The sequence below is a fragment of the Balearica regulorum genome, chromosome 11 (assembly GCF_011004875.1).
Source record: "Balearica regulorum gibbericeps isolate bBalReg1 chromosome 11, bBalReg1.pri, whole genome shotgun sequence".
Classification (NCBI taxonomy): domain Eukaryota; kingdom Metazoa; phylum Chordata; class Aves; order Gruiformes; family Gruidae; genus Balearica; species Balearica regulorum.
In genome coordinates this window covers 17,272,465-17,286,994 of record NC_046194.1, presented here as the reverse complement: position 1 = coordinate 17,286,994, position 14,530 = coordinate 17,272,465, and the positions used below count along the sequence as shown (strand labels likewise).

Below are 14,530 nucleotides of genomic sequence, written 5' to 3'. Positions count from 1 at the left end.
GAATATACAAAGCGGGTGATACACAATGCAATTTGCTCACCATGCAGAGCTCATCCCAGAGCAGTGACTCCTCCTCCCCGTCCAGCTTCCCACTTAGATACTGAGCATGAGGTAGAGAGTCAGTGAATATAATGACCCTGCAGCTTCAAACTGACCTCAAGTTCCTGTTTGCCTGTTTGGGTTTGGAAAAATACACGTAGAAAGGAAAAAAATCATGTAACTTAGAGACAATATCTTTGAAATTTAACCTTTTGTACCATCAAAACACAATTTTATCTTTTAAGATAGAAAAAACCCGCAAACAAATGTCAGCATATAATAGACTCCTAGAAAACCTTTCTAATGCAAGGAGAACCAACTGTGGAGAAGGCAACTAGACCCAAGAAATAAATGGTAAAGGTAGTATCTTTATTGTATCAACTTGCATATTGAGAAAACAGAGCCATGATTTTTGGCCCATAAAGTTGTACCAGAAATAGACTCCCTCACTAAATACACCCGTAACAATTGTTCTCAGGTTGTAATTGCATGCATAGCAATTAGACCATCTGAGAAAAGAAGTGCTTGGTACACACCTCCGCCTGCAGCCCTAGCCTTGTGTGCGTTCCACATCAACCATCATAGTCACAACCTTACTACCACAAGGGAAGAAACAACGTGTCTGTTTTTAAGAAGGGGGCGGAATAAAATGTACCATGTTTTACAGTTGTATTTAGAAGATCGCAAGAGATAAAAACCACTGAAAACTGAGAGAATATTTGAGGGAATGAGTGCCTTAAACTGAATTCCCTGGGGACCTTGAAAGAAAAACAACCACGTGCTGTAAAGTGTGGACAGTACCTTCAACAGCATGCTGGTGAGGCGTTGATGCTCTTGGGAGCTGCTCCACTGCAGGGAGGTGACTGCCTTACAGTACTAGGAGGCACAGGCACCGCGTCCCCCTTGGTTAGACACATACAAGCTAGTACTAAAACAGGGAAAAGCTGATATTAATCCTCACAGACATATTGCTTAGATGAAGTGGCGGTCAATGAGCTACCTTTGTTACAGGACAAAGAAAAAACATGGTATTGCATCAAACCTCTGTAACTAGGCCTTTGCACTGCCTAAGCGAGGCAGCTGCTGAGGAAGTAACTTTTTCTCCTTGGCGTTTTTTTAAGACAACACACATACACGATAACCACAGGCCGAAGACACCCGGCAACAGGCGGGTATCAGCCGACGGCTGGCACGCAGGGCAGCCACAGGCCTCTGTCGTGTGGGCCCTGAGGGGCGACAAGCAGGGCGGGAAGCAGCGGTCCGGACAGCCGCCGGCACCTCCTGGGGCTCCGCCCTGCCCCGCTTCGAGAATCTCTCCTCAAAAACACGCGTGAAATCCCCAAACACTACACCGCCACGGCGCCCCGGGGCTGCCCCTCCCCCGGGGTCTGGCCGCCACAAAACGGCCCCCGTGGGTGCAGCGCGCCCCCGGTTTGGGGTCGAGGAGCTGACTGCCACCGTAGCCGCCAGGCCAGCTCCGGGCGTAGCGGGCGGTGCCGGGCCGCGCCCCAGGGGCGGGTCCCCCCGCAGCTGCCCAGCGTGCGCCGCGCTCCGCCCCGGGGTGGCGGCGGGAAGGGCGCCCGGGAGCGGGGGTGGTCGGCGGCTGCAGCGGCGGCGGCCGGAGGGGTAAGGGGAACCGGCCTGCGGCGGCCTGTGGGTGCTGGGCCCTGCCGGCGGAGGGCGTCTGCCGCTGCGGGAGGCGCTCCCTGGGCGGGGCGGGTGGCTGGGCTCGGTGCCCCGCTTCTTCAGAGGCAGCAGCCGCGGCTGCCGGGCGCTCCGCTGGCGGAGGGTGCTGGGGGCTCCTGCGTCGGGGAGGCGGCCGCGGCGCGGCCCGTGTGGGGAAGGGGCCATGGCCGGAGGGCTGCTGCTCCCCTCCGTGCCAGCCGGGCCTGGCCCGCGCCCGCCGAAGCATCGGGGGGTGGTGGAGCCGTTCCTGGCAGCTCCCGTGGGGCTGCCCGGAGCCCGCGGGCCTGCCGGGACGGGCTGGCGGGTGCCGGGCTCGGCTCGGGCGGCGGCCGTGCCCCGGGCTCAGGCGGGCCGGCCCTCCCCTCCGGCTGCCGGGGCGGTGGCGGGCTCGGCCGAAGGAGTGTTACCCCCTCGCCTCCTCCCCCCCGGCCCGCGCGGGGGTCGCTGGGCCCGGAGCGGTTTCTGACCCGGCTGGCGTGCAGCTGCGGAGGCGCTCCGGCAGCCCGGAGCAGGGCCCGGGGGTGGCAGGGGGCAGGTGCCCCGCACCCTCACCGGGGCTGGCAGCCGGGTGCAGCGCTGCGGGGGGCAGGAGAGCGCGTCGGGGTCGGGCCCTGCCGCTGCCTCCGTCCCCCAGTGCCCGCTGAACCCGGCTCTGGGGCGCTGGCCGAGTGCTGGGCGCCAGCCTGGCGGTCGCTGGGCCCTGGCCGTGGGGCTCCTTTTGGCCGGCGGTGCGATAATCCGGCTTGTGCCTACGAATCCCGCTGGAGCTCGGGCACCTTCCTCCCGAGCTGGGGGACCGCGGCCTTACGGCAGTTGCGTCTGTGGAGATGCGGCTGGCTTGTGGTTTGCTTTATCCCCACCTCAAAACACGCAGCATGAAGCAGTGACGCCAGGAGCGTTAGCTTCCAAACGCCCCTTTTGTTGGGCTATTAGTGTGAGCCACAGCGCTTCTGATCATCTCTGCTCTTCGTTTTGTGCAGAGCAAGCTGGATAAACTAGTCCTGTCTGCTGAAAAGCTGTTTAAACCCCTTGTTTAAACTTCTCCTAGTGACTCTTTGTGGAAAACGCTTTCCCTTGCATGATAAACTCTTTCTGCTACTATTGATAAATACGTAACTTTTGCCACATTGCTATTTGCATGCCCACCTCTGCAGAAATAAGATATTTCCCCTGCCTCTGGCTCTCCTTTGGCTCTGCTGGTGGGGCTGCGCTGTGCACAAAGGCAGGGAAACCAACTGCCTGAAAAGTAACCTGGCAAAAGACTACTTATTATTTTTTTTTTCTCTCCAAGCTAGATCTCTTTCCTGACCTGATTGATGGTATGGTGTCAGAAACAGTTGTGATGGCTCAGGGCCTGGCATGAGTGACCAGCTGGGAAACTGGGGATGGTAAGAGTGGTACTGTAAGCAAATGTGAGGGGCACCTGTGGAGCAAATCATTCTCACCACTTGCGTATTGTTCGTATGGACTATAGGGGTGTTTCAGGTTAGGTATTGCCAGACTGTTAATGTTTCCCTAAAGTCTGATTTTGTTTTAAAGGATGAACTTGGGAGACAAGTTTTAAGGTGTTCTAAGATAATTTAGTCCATGTAAAAAGAATGGTGCAGATATTCAGAAAAATAATTTCAGAGTTACTGATTTATACTCCTGGTTTTCTTTAAGGCTATGAAAGGGTTGTTCTCGTACGTTAGTGACAGCTTGGGTTTCCATTGCGGTGTTGTGGGGAGTATGTTAAAGTGGTGATAGAAAGTATGCTGAAAGGAGTCAATTCACTGTGCATGGCACTGACCAAATTAATACTGTGTGCGGGTTTGGGATTGATATGTTTTACATTGGAGAGTGGTAGAAAATTGCAACAAAAATTACTCAGGGGCTGGAGAAAGTGCCTTACAATGAGAGACTGAGAGAGATCTCTCAAAGGGCTGAAGCTATGTATTTTATATAAGAAGATGACTGAGGTGCACCTGGATTATAGCATGTAAAGGAAAAAAACCAAAAACCCCCACAAAACCACCTAGATGCTAAAAGCATGTGACTCTAGTAGAGGAAGGCTTATGAAAAATCAATATCTGGAAGTGGCTTCCATGTCAAACAACGAAGGGATAAGGAATGGAACAAACTGCCCATGGGAAGTGGCAGGTTTTCCTGTCACTGTGTTTTCAGACCAGAGCCAGGTGCCTTCCTGGATGAGATGTTTCAGCCAAATATATTTAGCACAGGCCAGAGTAAGTGATCGATAACCTGTTGTGGTTGTGATCAGCTTGAATCTGTTCTAAAATACTGTATTATTTTAGGCCCCTGAGACATGGGAAGTTACTGGGTTTCACAGGAATTCCTCAGCAGAGGTGGGAATTGATCACAGATGTGTAGAGTCCCAGGTCAGTATCTTGGTTCCTTTCTATACATTTAAGTAACACCTTTTTTTTTTATTTTTTATTTTGAGTATGTATCAGGGTTATCAGAACATGTGATCACAGAAGACAGACATGCAGGTAGCAAAGGGCAGTTCAGCCTGCAGTTTTATTGTAGTCAGCACTAGTGCAAGGACAAATGTGTTTCTGATGTTCTAACCATGGCAGAATGGCTAAGAGGAAATAATAATTTGGTAAAGGAGTCGAATGTCAGATTCCTTGTGACTTGTCAGTTTGAAGAGTTGAAACTTAAAGTTGAGATAACGGCCTTTTAATATGTCAGGGTTGATTCCAAAAGGCTGTGCTGCTGAGGTGTAAGCCAGTGGATCAGCCAGTAAATAATTCTGTGCTTTGTACACAGTTAGGTGATGAGAAATACATGAAGAGCTGCTGGCTATGGAGTAGGGAAGAGCAAGGGTGTAATGGTCTGCACTAGCAAACCACTATAGCTTACTCAACTTTATGAAGCATTTTTGGGTTAGTCTTAGGTGATTTATTGCAGTAGTAGGAATATGGTTGCAGCCATGATGGTGTAAGGATATAAGTGAAGAAAGATTTGCAGGGGCAGGATAATATCCATTGGTTTAATAGAAGATATACTTGCAAAACAGAACAAGCTTTTGGGTACAGCAGCTCTTCTTCAGGGATGCCTTTCGTGTCTCTAGGGATTTCAACAGTAGTGTCCTGGATGTTTTAACCTGCTGCACCTCAAATCTTAGTGTGATGGAAAAAGTGTAGCTGATACTAAAATTAGAGATAGCTTTCGGAAGCTCTTTATCTTCATGCATGATGGGCAGGAAGGATTCTAGAGACTACTCGCTTTTTCAGTTTCGTAGTAAGTACTTTGAGTGTAGCCGGTTTGCTTATATGAGATGCTGAAGGTGTGTCTATATATATGTACATGGCTGTATTCAGAGATTAATCGTGAGATATTCAGCCTTGCATGACAAAGTTGTGGTTAGTTCTGAGTGCATTTGGCAGCAGTTCCCTAACAGGAGCGATTCAGTGCTGCAGTCTGTGCTATAGCTGCTGCTTCCAGAGATTTATTTTTTTTTAATTATTCTTCATAGAATCATAGAATCATTTAGGTTGGAAAAGACCTTTAAGATCATTGAGTCCATCTGTATTAGACAAGCTTTTCCTTCAGTACCTATGTATTTCTTTTCTTCATTGATCTGAATAAAGTATAGTCACCCTCTTTACCAGACAGCTTGTTGCACTGCACTTGTCTTCCCCTGTAGATTCCTAGATTGAAGGCAAACAGGCATTCGTCAAGTAACGGCCGTATAGTTTTTAACCTGTGGTAACCATCTTACAGGCTTTTTTTGGTGTTGCTTCAGTGGAAGCTTTTATGTGGCGCTGCTGCAGTTCTCTGTGTATATCTATCTTCTTCCTGCCCCTGCCCCCCCCCCTTTGATTTAGACTGTATTTATGTTTAAATGGTGGCTAAAAAGAAAGAAAAACATAGCATAAAGGCAGCATTAAAATATACTAACCTTTATTTGTTACTAGCTGCTGAGATTTTGTGGAAGAAACTGGCACAGATGGTGGTTTGCCAATTTATGCTGTTTTTTCTTGAAGTTAAGCCTAAGAAGCCCTTGCTAACCAGTGGAAGCCTCTCTGTAAACTTTTTGGACATTTAAGCCTGTGAGGGGAAAAAACCGTTATGATTATCCTGTTTGTACTGGGTATAGAGATACTGATATATGAAGTTTGTGTATATAAAGTTAAGTCCTTTAATAAAAAAATGGCATTTTACTGTTTTGATTTCCTGAAAAATTGGTATGGGTAAGGTGAAAGTTGTAAATATTTTCAGTGTGCTTGGTACTGAAATTGGGAGATGATCTCAGGAGCTGGCAAGACTCTTTAAAAGATACTTGGTATCTTATTGTTAAGCATGAAGAAGGTGCAGTAGCTGCCCTGATTTAGGTGGTTCTTGGCTAGTAAAGGGTACCCTTTCTCTTTTTTGCACCTGTTTGCTTAAGTATATTGAGGGATTAATCCATGTAAGTGCTATCCTTAGTGTGGTGTTATAAAAGAAAACTTGCAATCTGTAAACTTAATTTCAGCAGCCTAGTAGCTTACCTCTGTAAGTACTTAGTAGGTTTCAGTATTTTTTCCCAGCAGATAATTTCTAAACTGTGAACCTAAAATATACCTCTGTGTTGAAAAAACACTTCATATTACTTATTTTTTCAGTGTAAATAGACCTTCATACAATTTGCATGAGTGTTTTCTTTTAATGTGCTCACATCTGGGCACTTGAAGCTGATTAAATGGAGCACACATCAACAGAATTCATCAATTTTTAAGCAAGCAAGCATTTGATCCAAAAGATGTTGCTCTGAGAGTCAGTGAACTCTAGTTTTGGCAGAACTGCACAAATCCTGCAGCTAGGAATGTTCTTCTGAACACAGTGAACTTTGAGTCCCCAGAAGAGCATGCCAGTAATGGTTTTGGTCAAGTATGATGTCAGATTGTGAGTCCCTGATGTCACAGCAGGAGACGTTTGGGAGTGGGGTGTTTGAGCTTGACTGACAACACAGTGTGAACTTCAGAAGAGATATTCTAGTATGCCAGGGTAGAGAGAGACATTCTCACAAGTGTAGTAGTATTTGGTAGTCACCTGGGGTTTCTCATTTCCTCAGCAGGTTGTCTGTGTTTGTGTAAATACACGGCAAACTGGACTGCTAAGTCTGATTCTGCTTCTTCTGTGACAGGTAATTTTTGATACAACCAGACATTTTAGTGAAGGAGCTATAAGAAAGAGAAGCCTGGAAAGACTAAAGCTGCAAGAACAGGAGCACATTCAAAAAAGGGGGGGAAAAAGAGAGGGAGTTGAAAGGTGAGAGTGTTTTTTTGGAGAATGTTCTGTTTTCTTGAGATTTATTACACTACCTCATACCAAGTAAAATCCAGGAAGACTGGCTGGTGTAAAAAAAACAGGCTTTGAAATGAGTCAGAGAACTTGAAGCAATACTATGTAGTTCTTAATTTATATGTTACTGTCGGAAAGAAAAGCATCCTGATAATTCTGTGTGTAAGGCATCATATGGAGGGGTCTGGGTTATGAGAAAAGTTGGACTAGAAACATCCTGAGGTCTCTTTCAGATCAGATTAGTCTATGATTATGTGGGCCTGGAGTGAAGTTGGAGAGCTGTTGTTCTCAAATTGCTCTGAGGCTTGATTGCTTAAGATTCTGCATGTGGGCTTTTTGTATTGTTCTGTGCTGCAGCATCGCAAACTAATGTCTTTATGCCCTGAAGTAAAATTAATGTGACGTACATTTCTTGGTGCCTTCCAGTTGACTGAAAGGTCCAAAGCCAGAGGTGAATGCTTTTCCATCTTTCCCTCTACCCCCTTTTATATGGGTTTTTTTTCATTGTTGTTATCTTTAGGGCAGTGTTCTTAAATTTTGTATATGAGTAATAGTAGTATATTGAAGTTTTAATTCTGTAGATAATGTGCTTGGATGGCATCCTAAACTGTCACTAGTAATTAGTCATGTTATTCACCTTCGTATCTTAAAAAGCCCCAACCATTCTAAGTAGAATATGGAGCATAGCGACTCTAATGCTAGGTCTCTGAAAACATTGCTGTGCTTCCATTGTTAATACCTTCTTATTCAAATATTTTTTTAAAAAAATATTTTTAAACGCTTATTTGTGTGAACAGTTTGTAAGGCTAAAAGTGAGAAAACTCATGAGTTGAGATAAAGGCAGTTTAATAGATAAAGCAAAAGCCATGCAAGCAATCCAAGGAATTCATTCCCCACTTCCCGTGGGCAGGCAGGTGTTCAGCCATCTCCAGGAAAGCAGGGCTCCATCACGTGTAATGGTTACATGGGACGGCAAGACAAATGCTGTAACTCTGCATGTCCCCCTGCTTCCTCCTCCTTCCCCCAGCTTTATATGCTGAGCATGGTGTCATATGGTATGGAATATCCCTTTGGTCAGTCGCGGTCAGCTGTTCCGGCTGTGTCCCCTCCCAATTTCTTGTGCACCCCCAGCCCACTCACTGGTGGGGTGCTGTGAGGAGCAGAAAAGGCCTCGACTCTGTGTCAGCACTGCTCAGCAGTGATGAAAACATCCCTGTGTTGTCAACACTGTTTTCTGCACAAATCCAACCCACAGACCCATACTAGCTACAGCAAATAAAATTAACTCTACCCCAGCTAAAACCAGCACACAGCTTTAACTTTTTTTAGAACAGTGGAAATAGTCTTGTAATATCTCTTAAATGGGACCCTCATGCTAATCTGTAGGGGAGATTTGTTAACTTAAGAATTAGATCCAAATGATTAGTCTCTATTTGTGTCCTTGGAGACAAACAACGATGTGAATCTGTCATCTTGGCAGTGCTTATAAAGAAAACCCTGGAATACAAACCATTTGGAGAGACAACTTTCTAAACGTGTGCATCAGTTAGATGCATGTCATCTATGTGCCATGTTTTTTTAAACATATTATTCTAACAAACAAAGTTTGTTAGCCACATGCAGATTCTTGGCAACTGGTTGCTTTTTATTAGCACTTCAAAGACTTGCATCTAATTCCCCAGGACTCAAAATGTAAAACAAGTGTCATCTAAATTGTCCCATATTGATAATTGCCTAGAAAAAGACGTGGTGCTGAAAAGAAGTTCAAGAGAGAAAAACGAAAGCTAAGCTCAAGAGGAGAGAAGAGAGGCAGATAGATGGAGATGAGAAACATCCCCCAAAGCAGCAGAAGGTACCAGCTGAAGAACAGCAGTGGCCAGAGAATATGCCTGAATGGGAAGAAAGGAAATCCCTGCTAGCTCAGAGAAGAGTGGAGTCTGTCAGACTGCTTACAGTGCTGTTAAACCGTGTGAAAGTAAGACTATTTTAAAACATATTTTAAATTTTGAAGGATATTTACTAGAGCTTGAATAATTTGCTAGACATTTGATGTCTTGGTGCTATTTGGAAGAATGCCTTGGGACTGATGGAACACTGAGAAGGCTTGAGGTCTAAGTCTTGTGGCAATCTGCTCTCAGTTTTGCCCTGAGAACAAAGATAGTGCATTTCCACCCAGAAACTTTGCCTTTGATGCTTGTTCAAGGCCTTGTCATTACGGAGTAAACACAGGGCTGGAAGGGCTGTATCAGCTCTATTAGACTTGATCCAGTGTTGCAAACAAGGAGTTTCAGGGCGGGGATGCAAATGATGCTATCTCTGCTTGTTTTGGTCTCAGGTCTGCAAGCGATAGAATTAAATTGACACGGATTATGCCAGTTGCATTTCTAGTAGCCTCTCTTTTGTGGCCAACACTAAGCTGTCAGTCTTATTTCAGTTTGATTCAGCTAACGTCTTGAGAAAGTCAGTGGAGGAGTGTTAAAAATTCAAGTGTTTTGCACACAGATTAATGTTTGGAGGTTTATTTTAGTGCTTTGGACTAAAAAAAAAGTTTTCATTTAAAACAGAAGTTTTCATTTCTCATGTGGGTGCTAACATGGCTTTGTCTTCACTGTTTGCCAAGTAAAAATCAGCTTGCAGCTTTTAAGAAGTGCATGTTTTCCCCAATCCTTAATGTTAAAGACTTCTAAAGGACTATAATTTGCTAAGAGTTGAAATCAGAGGCTACCCTTGCCACTCTGCCTGACTTCTAGGGCCCCATAACATCTGACATTGGCCGCCTTAGTTATGAAGGTGATGTGTTAAGCTTCTATTTTCTTGGATTCGCCACTTAGAAAGCTTTAAATTGATTGTATTTGGACCCATTTAAAACAATATATAACAAAGCAATTTATTCTAAATAAAATATTAAATCTACAAAAATGTAGTAATATTACCGTTGCGTGCAATACTAGTTGTTGTGATGCTGTGATCAAAGAATAAGTATTTTCTTATGCAGTTACAGCGAGATAGAGGAATTGGTTTAAAGGACCACTTGAGAACGCAGCTTTCTGAGATGATGAAGTATTTGTAGTTCTCACTTACGAAGAGTGAGATTGTACAATCAAGCTCTGAACTTATCCCTCACCTGTGTAATTCTTTTGGCTGTGGGACTGCTTGCTGATGAGTTTGCAGTTTAGCATTGTTTATAGTGCTCAATAAATGTACATAATAATTTTCCTGACTTTTTATTTGAAGGATTTTGCACAGTTGGCAAGTCAAAAAGTGGATCCTTCATTGGGCGTAAGGAAGAACAATTACTTTTCTGAAACAGCCTTACAAGACATACATCAGGAACTGATTAACTCCCATTATCATACGCACAAAGAAGTGAAACATAAGGAAGAGTTTTGGTGCCCGTTAACCCGAAAAAGTAGCAGCTTATATAGTGAGGAAGATGCGAGTAACTTCCATTCATCTACTAGTCACATAGTCAGGACGATTTTAAATGATTCCTCTACAGCCCCAAGTTCTGACAGACTGCCTGGCAGAGCTGCATACAGCTGCTTTGGGTCTGGGTCTTTACTGATTACAGTTACACAAGACTGCAGGGTCATCGAATCCCTCGATGGAAGGGACTACCCGACATTGAATGTAGTTCATGCACAGACAGTGTCTGATGAAGACGGTTGCAAAAAGCAGAAGGTTTATGAGACTGATGAGTTCATTCATTATTTACTAAACTACTATCAGACACCAGGCTATGCACGTGTTTGCTTAGAGCCAAAACCCACTGTGAACAAGTGCTGGTGGAAGAGAGTGGTGTCCAATGATGACAGCGGTTTTCACATCAGCTTGAGCAACAAGCCTGGCCAGCCGTTCAGAGAGCTGAGTCCTGTACAAAACCTCAACAAGAGAAATTGTAGTAGTGATGATAATTATAGAGTGGTGATTGCTGTTGAGGAGCTTGAGTCAACAGACACAGTGTTAGAAAACAAGACCTATGGGGGTAGGTTTACAAAAAAGTTGCAAGTGCAGAGGAATGACTCGCTCACTGTTGATAACTCACCACGTGCTGGACTGAATCATTCTTTGGATTGCATTGCTGTTACTCACGATAAGGAATTCAAACCAGAAGATGGTAGCGATGAAGGTACCGTACCACACAAGGCATGTAGATCTGCTTGCAGATTAAAGGATTTGTTGGAAGAGATCAGTGATTCCGAGTATTTTAGAGAGGCACGTAGCAGCTCAATGAAGAGAACAGAAAGAAAGTGTGAAGAAATTTACAGCAATTGTAATAAAGGGTGCTCGCCTGCAAGAGCTGGGGAAAGAAAATTGCTGGTTTATCTTAAAAATGTAACTCTGGAAGGTCAAGAGAAGGAGAGCAGCAAATGTAGCTTCTGTTCTAATTCTGTCCATGAGGGCTTGGCAAGGCGGTGTGAACATAAGCTTAAAAAGTCGTGCAAGAGGTCTAGTAGTAAATTAAGACATGAAGGACAGAAATGTGAGAGACAATCCAGGGAAGAGGAGAGAAATGCTCGCAAAAGGAAGAAAAAACGAAAAAAGCTTTCTTCTAACCTTTTAACTGATGAATGTGGCTTTTCAGAGACGGACAGTTGCATGCAGCTGGAGTCACTCAGAAAGATACAAAGAAAATGTAAGAAAATATTCCGCAACAAAGTGAAATTCAAGACACTTCACACTGCTATGGCAGCACCAGATGTTACCCCTCATGATGGCTCGCCACTTCAGGATACCCTCCAGAGGACAGGTGAGAAAGAGGGACACCAGAACTAAGGTGACTGGATTTGACGGGTCTCTGGCAGGTGAGATTAGTTGCCACAGCTCTTAGTGATGAATGGTGGTTTTAAAGAGTTTTAAAAAGTATGAACATGGTGTAAAAAAAGAATGCAACTTCTCTGCAGTTAAAGGTTTGTTCGGTTTAGCTCAGAACCACGCAGCCGCCATTGAAGAGTAGTATTTGTCTACTTGATTGGATAGCAAAGTATCTGTCATGGGCATTAGCAGATAGGTGGTTATTCTGGTAGTAACAACACGCATGCTAACAGCTCAACATGCTTTAGACAGCTAAAACATTGTTAGGCAACTCAGTATGTGGTACATGTGGGTGGGAAGTACTGTCTGAAGTTAGTGAATTTATATATAGGTAGTCATCTGATCTCCATACACGATTGCTATGTTTCTGGCTATCGTTACTCAGCCCTTTCACAACTTCACTATGCTTTCAGTTTGTTGGCGGATACCTTACAGCTACCTCCCTGTACCCTTTCCCTCCCTGCCCCCCCAACAAACTCATTTCAAGTAACTTTTTCATATACTTATCTACAGGAGATGAGAGGAAATTAATGTTGAGAAGAGAGATGGATGCAGATGTCAGAGGATGCCCTCTATTTCCTCTTGAGATAATTCAGACAAACCCTTGCTCAGATACTTTCTGTGGAGCAGAGCCCAGAAGAGGATGCTGAATAGCTACTATATAATAGCTCTTAAGTTTTTATATAGAAATGGGAGAAGAAAGCCCTTTGCCCATTAAAAGGTATATGAAATACTGGGTATTTTTTTGCTTAGGTAATTCCGTTGGTTAGAATATCTAACTAGTGTAGTGAGCCACAAGACCAGAATCTGTGTTTGTCTTTTTGGATAACAGAGGACCAAAACTTTCCCCAGGACCCAACAAACTTTTATGGACCAGTTACTAAGAATTTGAAAGGCTACAGATTGAGACCTGAGAGTGTTATATTCTGATTAAATGTAGGGAACCATGTAAATACCAAAGTTACAGGATTTAATAATGATGAGTCAGTGGAAAAACTATAACTATATAAATCCTAGAGCAAGCATATGAAGTGCCTCCTCAATCAGATTGTTAAAATGATGGGATGGGAAGGTGTGGGGGACACTTAGACTCAATCGTGGGAAGCAATAGATTTCCAAACATGAAAAAAAAAAAAAAATCCCATCTTTTGTAAAACCCACAGTGGCAAAATGCTTGTTTTCTATTTACTGCTCTAGTAGGTGTTTCTGGAAACTTGCTGGTCTTTGGTAGGATGGATTTCACTGAACTTGTGCTAGATGTAGTGCCTCCAGGAATCTGAATGCCTAAGCAAAGCTCTGAATCTTAGATGGCGAAAGGGCAATACTTGTCAGCATGCTGACAGTCCCCGTATTTATGCAGGCTGAAAATTTGTTCACGTGATTTCAAAATGTGCCGTTTTGAAGGCACATGCAGTGAGATGGCTATTTAGTATGAGTTTGCTTACAAATAATTTCCAGAGGAATTGTCCAATGTTGTCAGATTTGTGCTACATAAAGGTAAAAATGTGTAAACGCAGTCTAGGAGCTTGAGTTCTCTCCATATTTATTCAGCTTGCTATATTTAGAAGACAGCCACAATTGCTTTTGGACAAAGTCCCTTAGCAAGATATAGAGGACCAGTTCTAAGTTCAGTACACTGATTACTTCAGCTTTCCTTTTAGTATGCTTTATTTATTACATGTCAATATACTAAGTCAATGTGATGCTGTTGCCTTCATTACATAGACTCTTACCCATGTTTGTAACTTCTGCTCTAATAAATAGTAATAAAAAAAAAATATAAGTTGTAATTGTTCATGGTGGATAGGTTTTCCCCCAGTGTTCAATACTGGTGACTCCTACAGGCTTCTAAGCCAGCTTTTATTGGTCTTTTCTCTGTTCATGAGTTCAGATGTGGAGTGCCTTTTCATGGTCATGAATGACAAATGATTGCTACTCAAAGTACTGTTAATCTATTACTTTTATCTAAAAAGATCTTATTTTCTTGACATAAATATTTTCTGTCTATTTTGGAGAACATTTATGCCCCTCAAGTCTCCTTTGTAGTATTTTATACAGTTATAATGCAGATCAACTATTGTATTTGTTGACTGTGTAAATGTTTCAGTTGCACTGATGACATACCAAGGGTGTTTTTTCTCTATGCAGTATTTGCGGATTAAAGATGACAAAACCTCCTCCTCTGTCAATCAATCTATAGACAGTTCTGTGTGCATAAGTACCCATTTCCCATGAGACAGGCCTTTCAATTACAGGTGAGGAAGTATTTCTTTTTTGTTAATCTGGGGGAGCAGGAACTAAAGATTTCCTTCCTTTGGTGTAAATTTGCAGTGTTTTATCAACATGTTGTCTCAATATTCAATAACAAATAAACACACCAGTTCTGTAATTGCTTCTTGCGTTCACCTATATTGATTGAAGTTGATAAAGCAAATCGTCTATGTCCAAGTTCTCATTATGTGTAAAACATTGCTAGTAAGTAAAATATGCGTGCACTTTAAAATGTGACACACCATTGTAATCTTCATATTGAAACAGAGCTTTTGGCTTTCCGATTTGTTTACAGGTGGCATTATTTAGGACCTGTTTTCAGGTGTTTTAATATTAAATTCTTTACTTTTCCTATTGACACACTTAATTTGAGCCCCATCCTTTCATACACTGGACTGTTCAGTATAATTTTGTTATCCTGAAGGCTAAT

General features: G+C 43.6%; 1 protein-coding gene across 7 annotated transcripts; it reads left to right on the top strand.

Annotated features, from left to right (window-relative positions):
- Window positions 1-1,650: 1,650 nt before the first annotated feature.
- Window positions 1,651-14,337, top strand: LOC104631183 (A-kinase anchor protein 17B). 7 transcript variants are annotated; one of them, XM_075763525.1, is made up of 7 exons: window positions 1,651-1,665; window positions 3,017-3,113; window positions 4,020-4,103; window positions 6,857-6,981; window positions 8,753-8,989; window positions 10,249-11,764; window positions 12,343-14,337. In XM_075763525.1, the coding sequence occupies exons 5-7, from the start codon at window positions 8,900-8,902 to the stop codon at window positions 12,477-12,479; spliced, it is 1,743 nt and encodes a 580-aa protein (XP_075619640.1). In that variant the 5' UTR covers window positions 1,651-1,665; window positions 3,017-3,113; window positions 4,020-4,103; window positions 6,857-6,981; window positions 8,753-8,899; the 3' UTR covers window positions 12,480-14,337. The 7 variants fall into 7 exon arrangements, 6 of the variants coding, with proteins under 6 accessions (XP_075619640.1, XP_075619643.1, XP_075619644.1 ...); XM_075763530.1 differs by lacking the exon at window positions 1,651-1,665 and having other exon boundaries at window positions 1,702-3,113; window positions 10,249-11,143; window positions 11,600-11,764; XM_075763529.1 differs by lacking the exon at window positions 1,651-1,665 and having other exon boundaries at window positions 1,697-3,113; window positions 10,249-11,819.
- The last annotated feature ends 193 nt before the right edge of the window (window positions 14,338-14,530 follow it).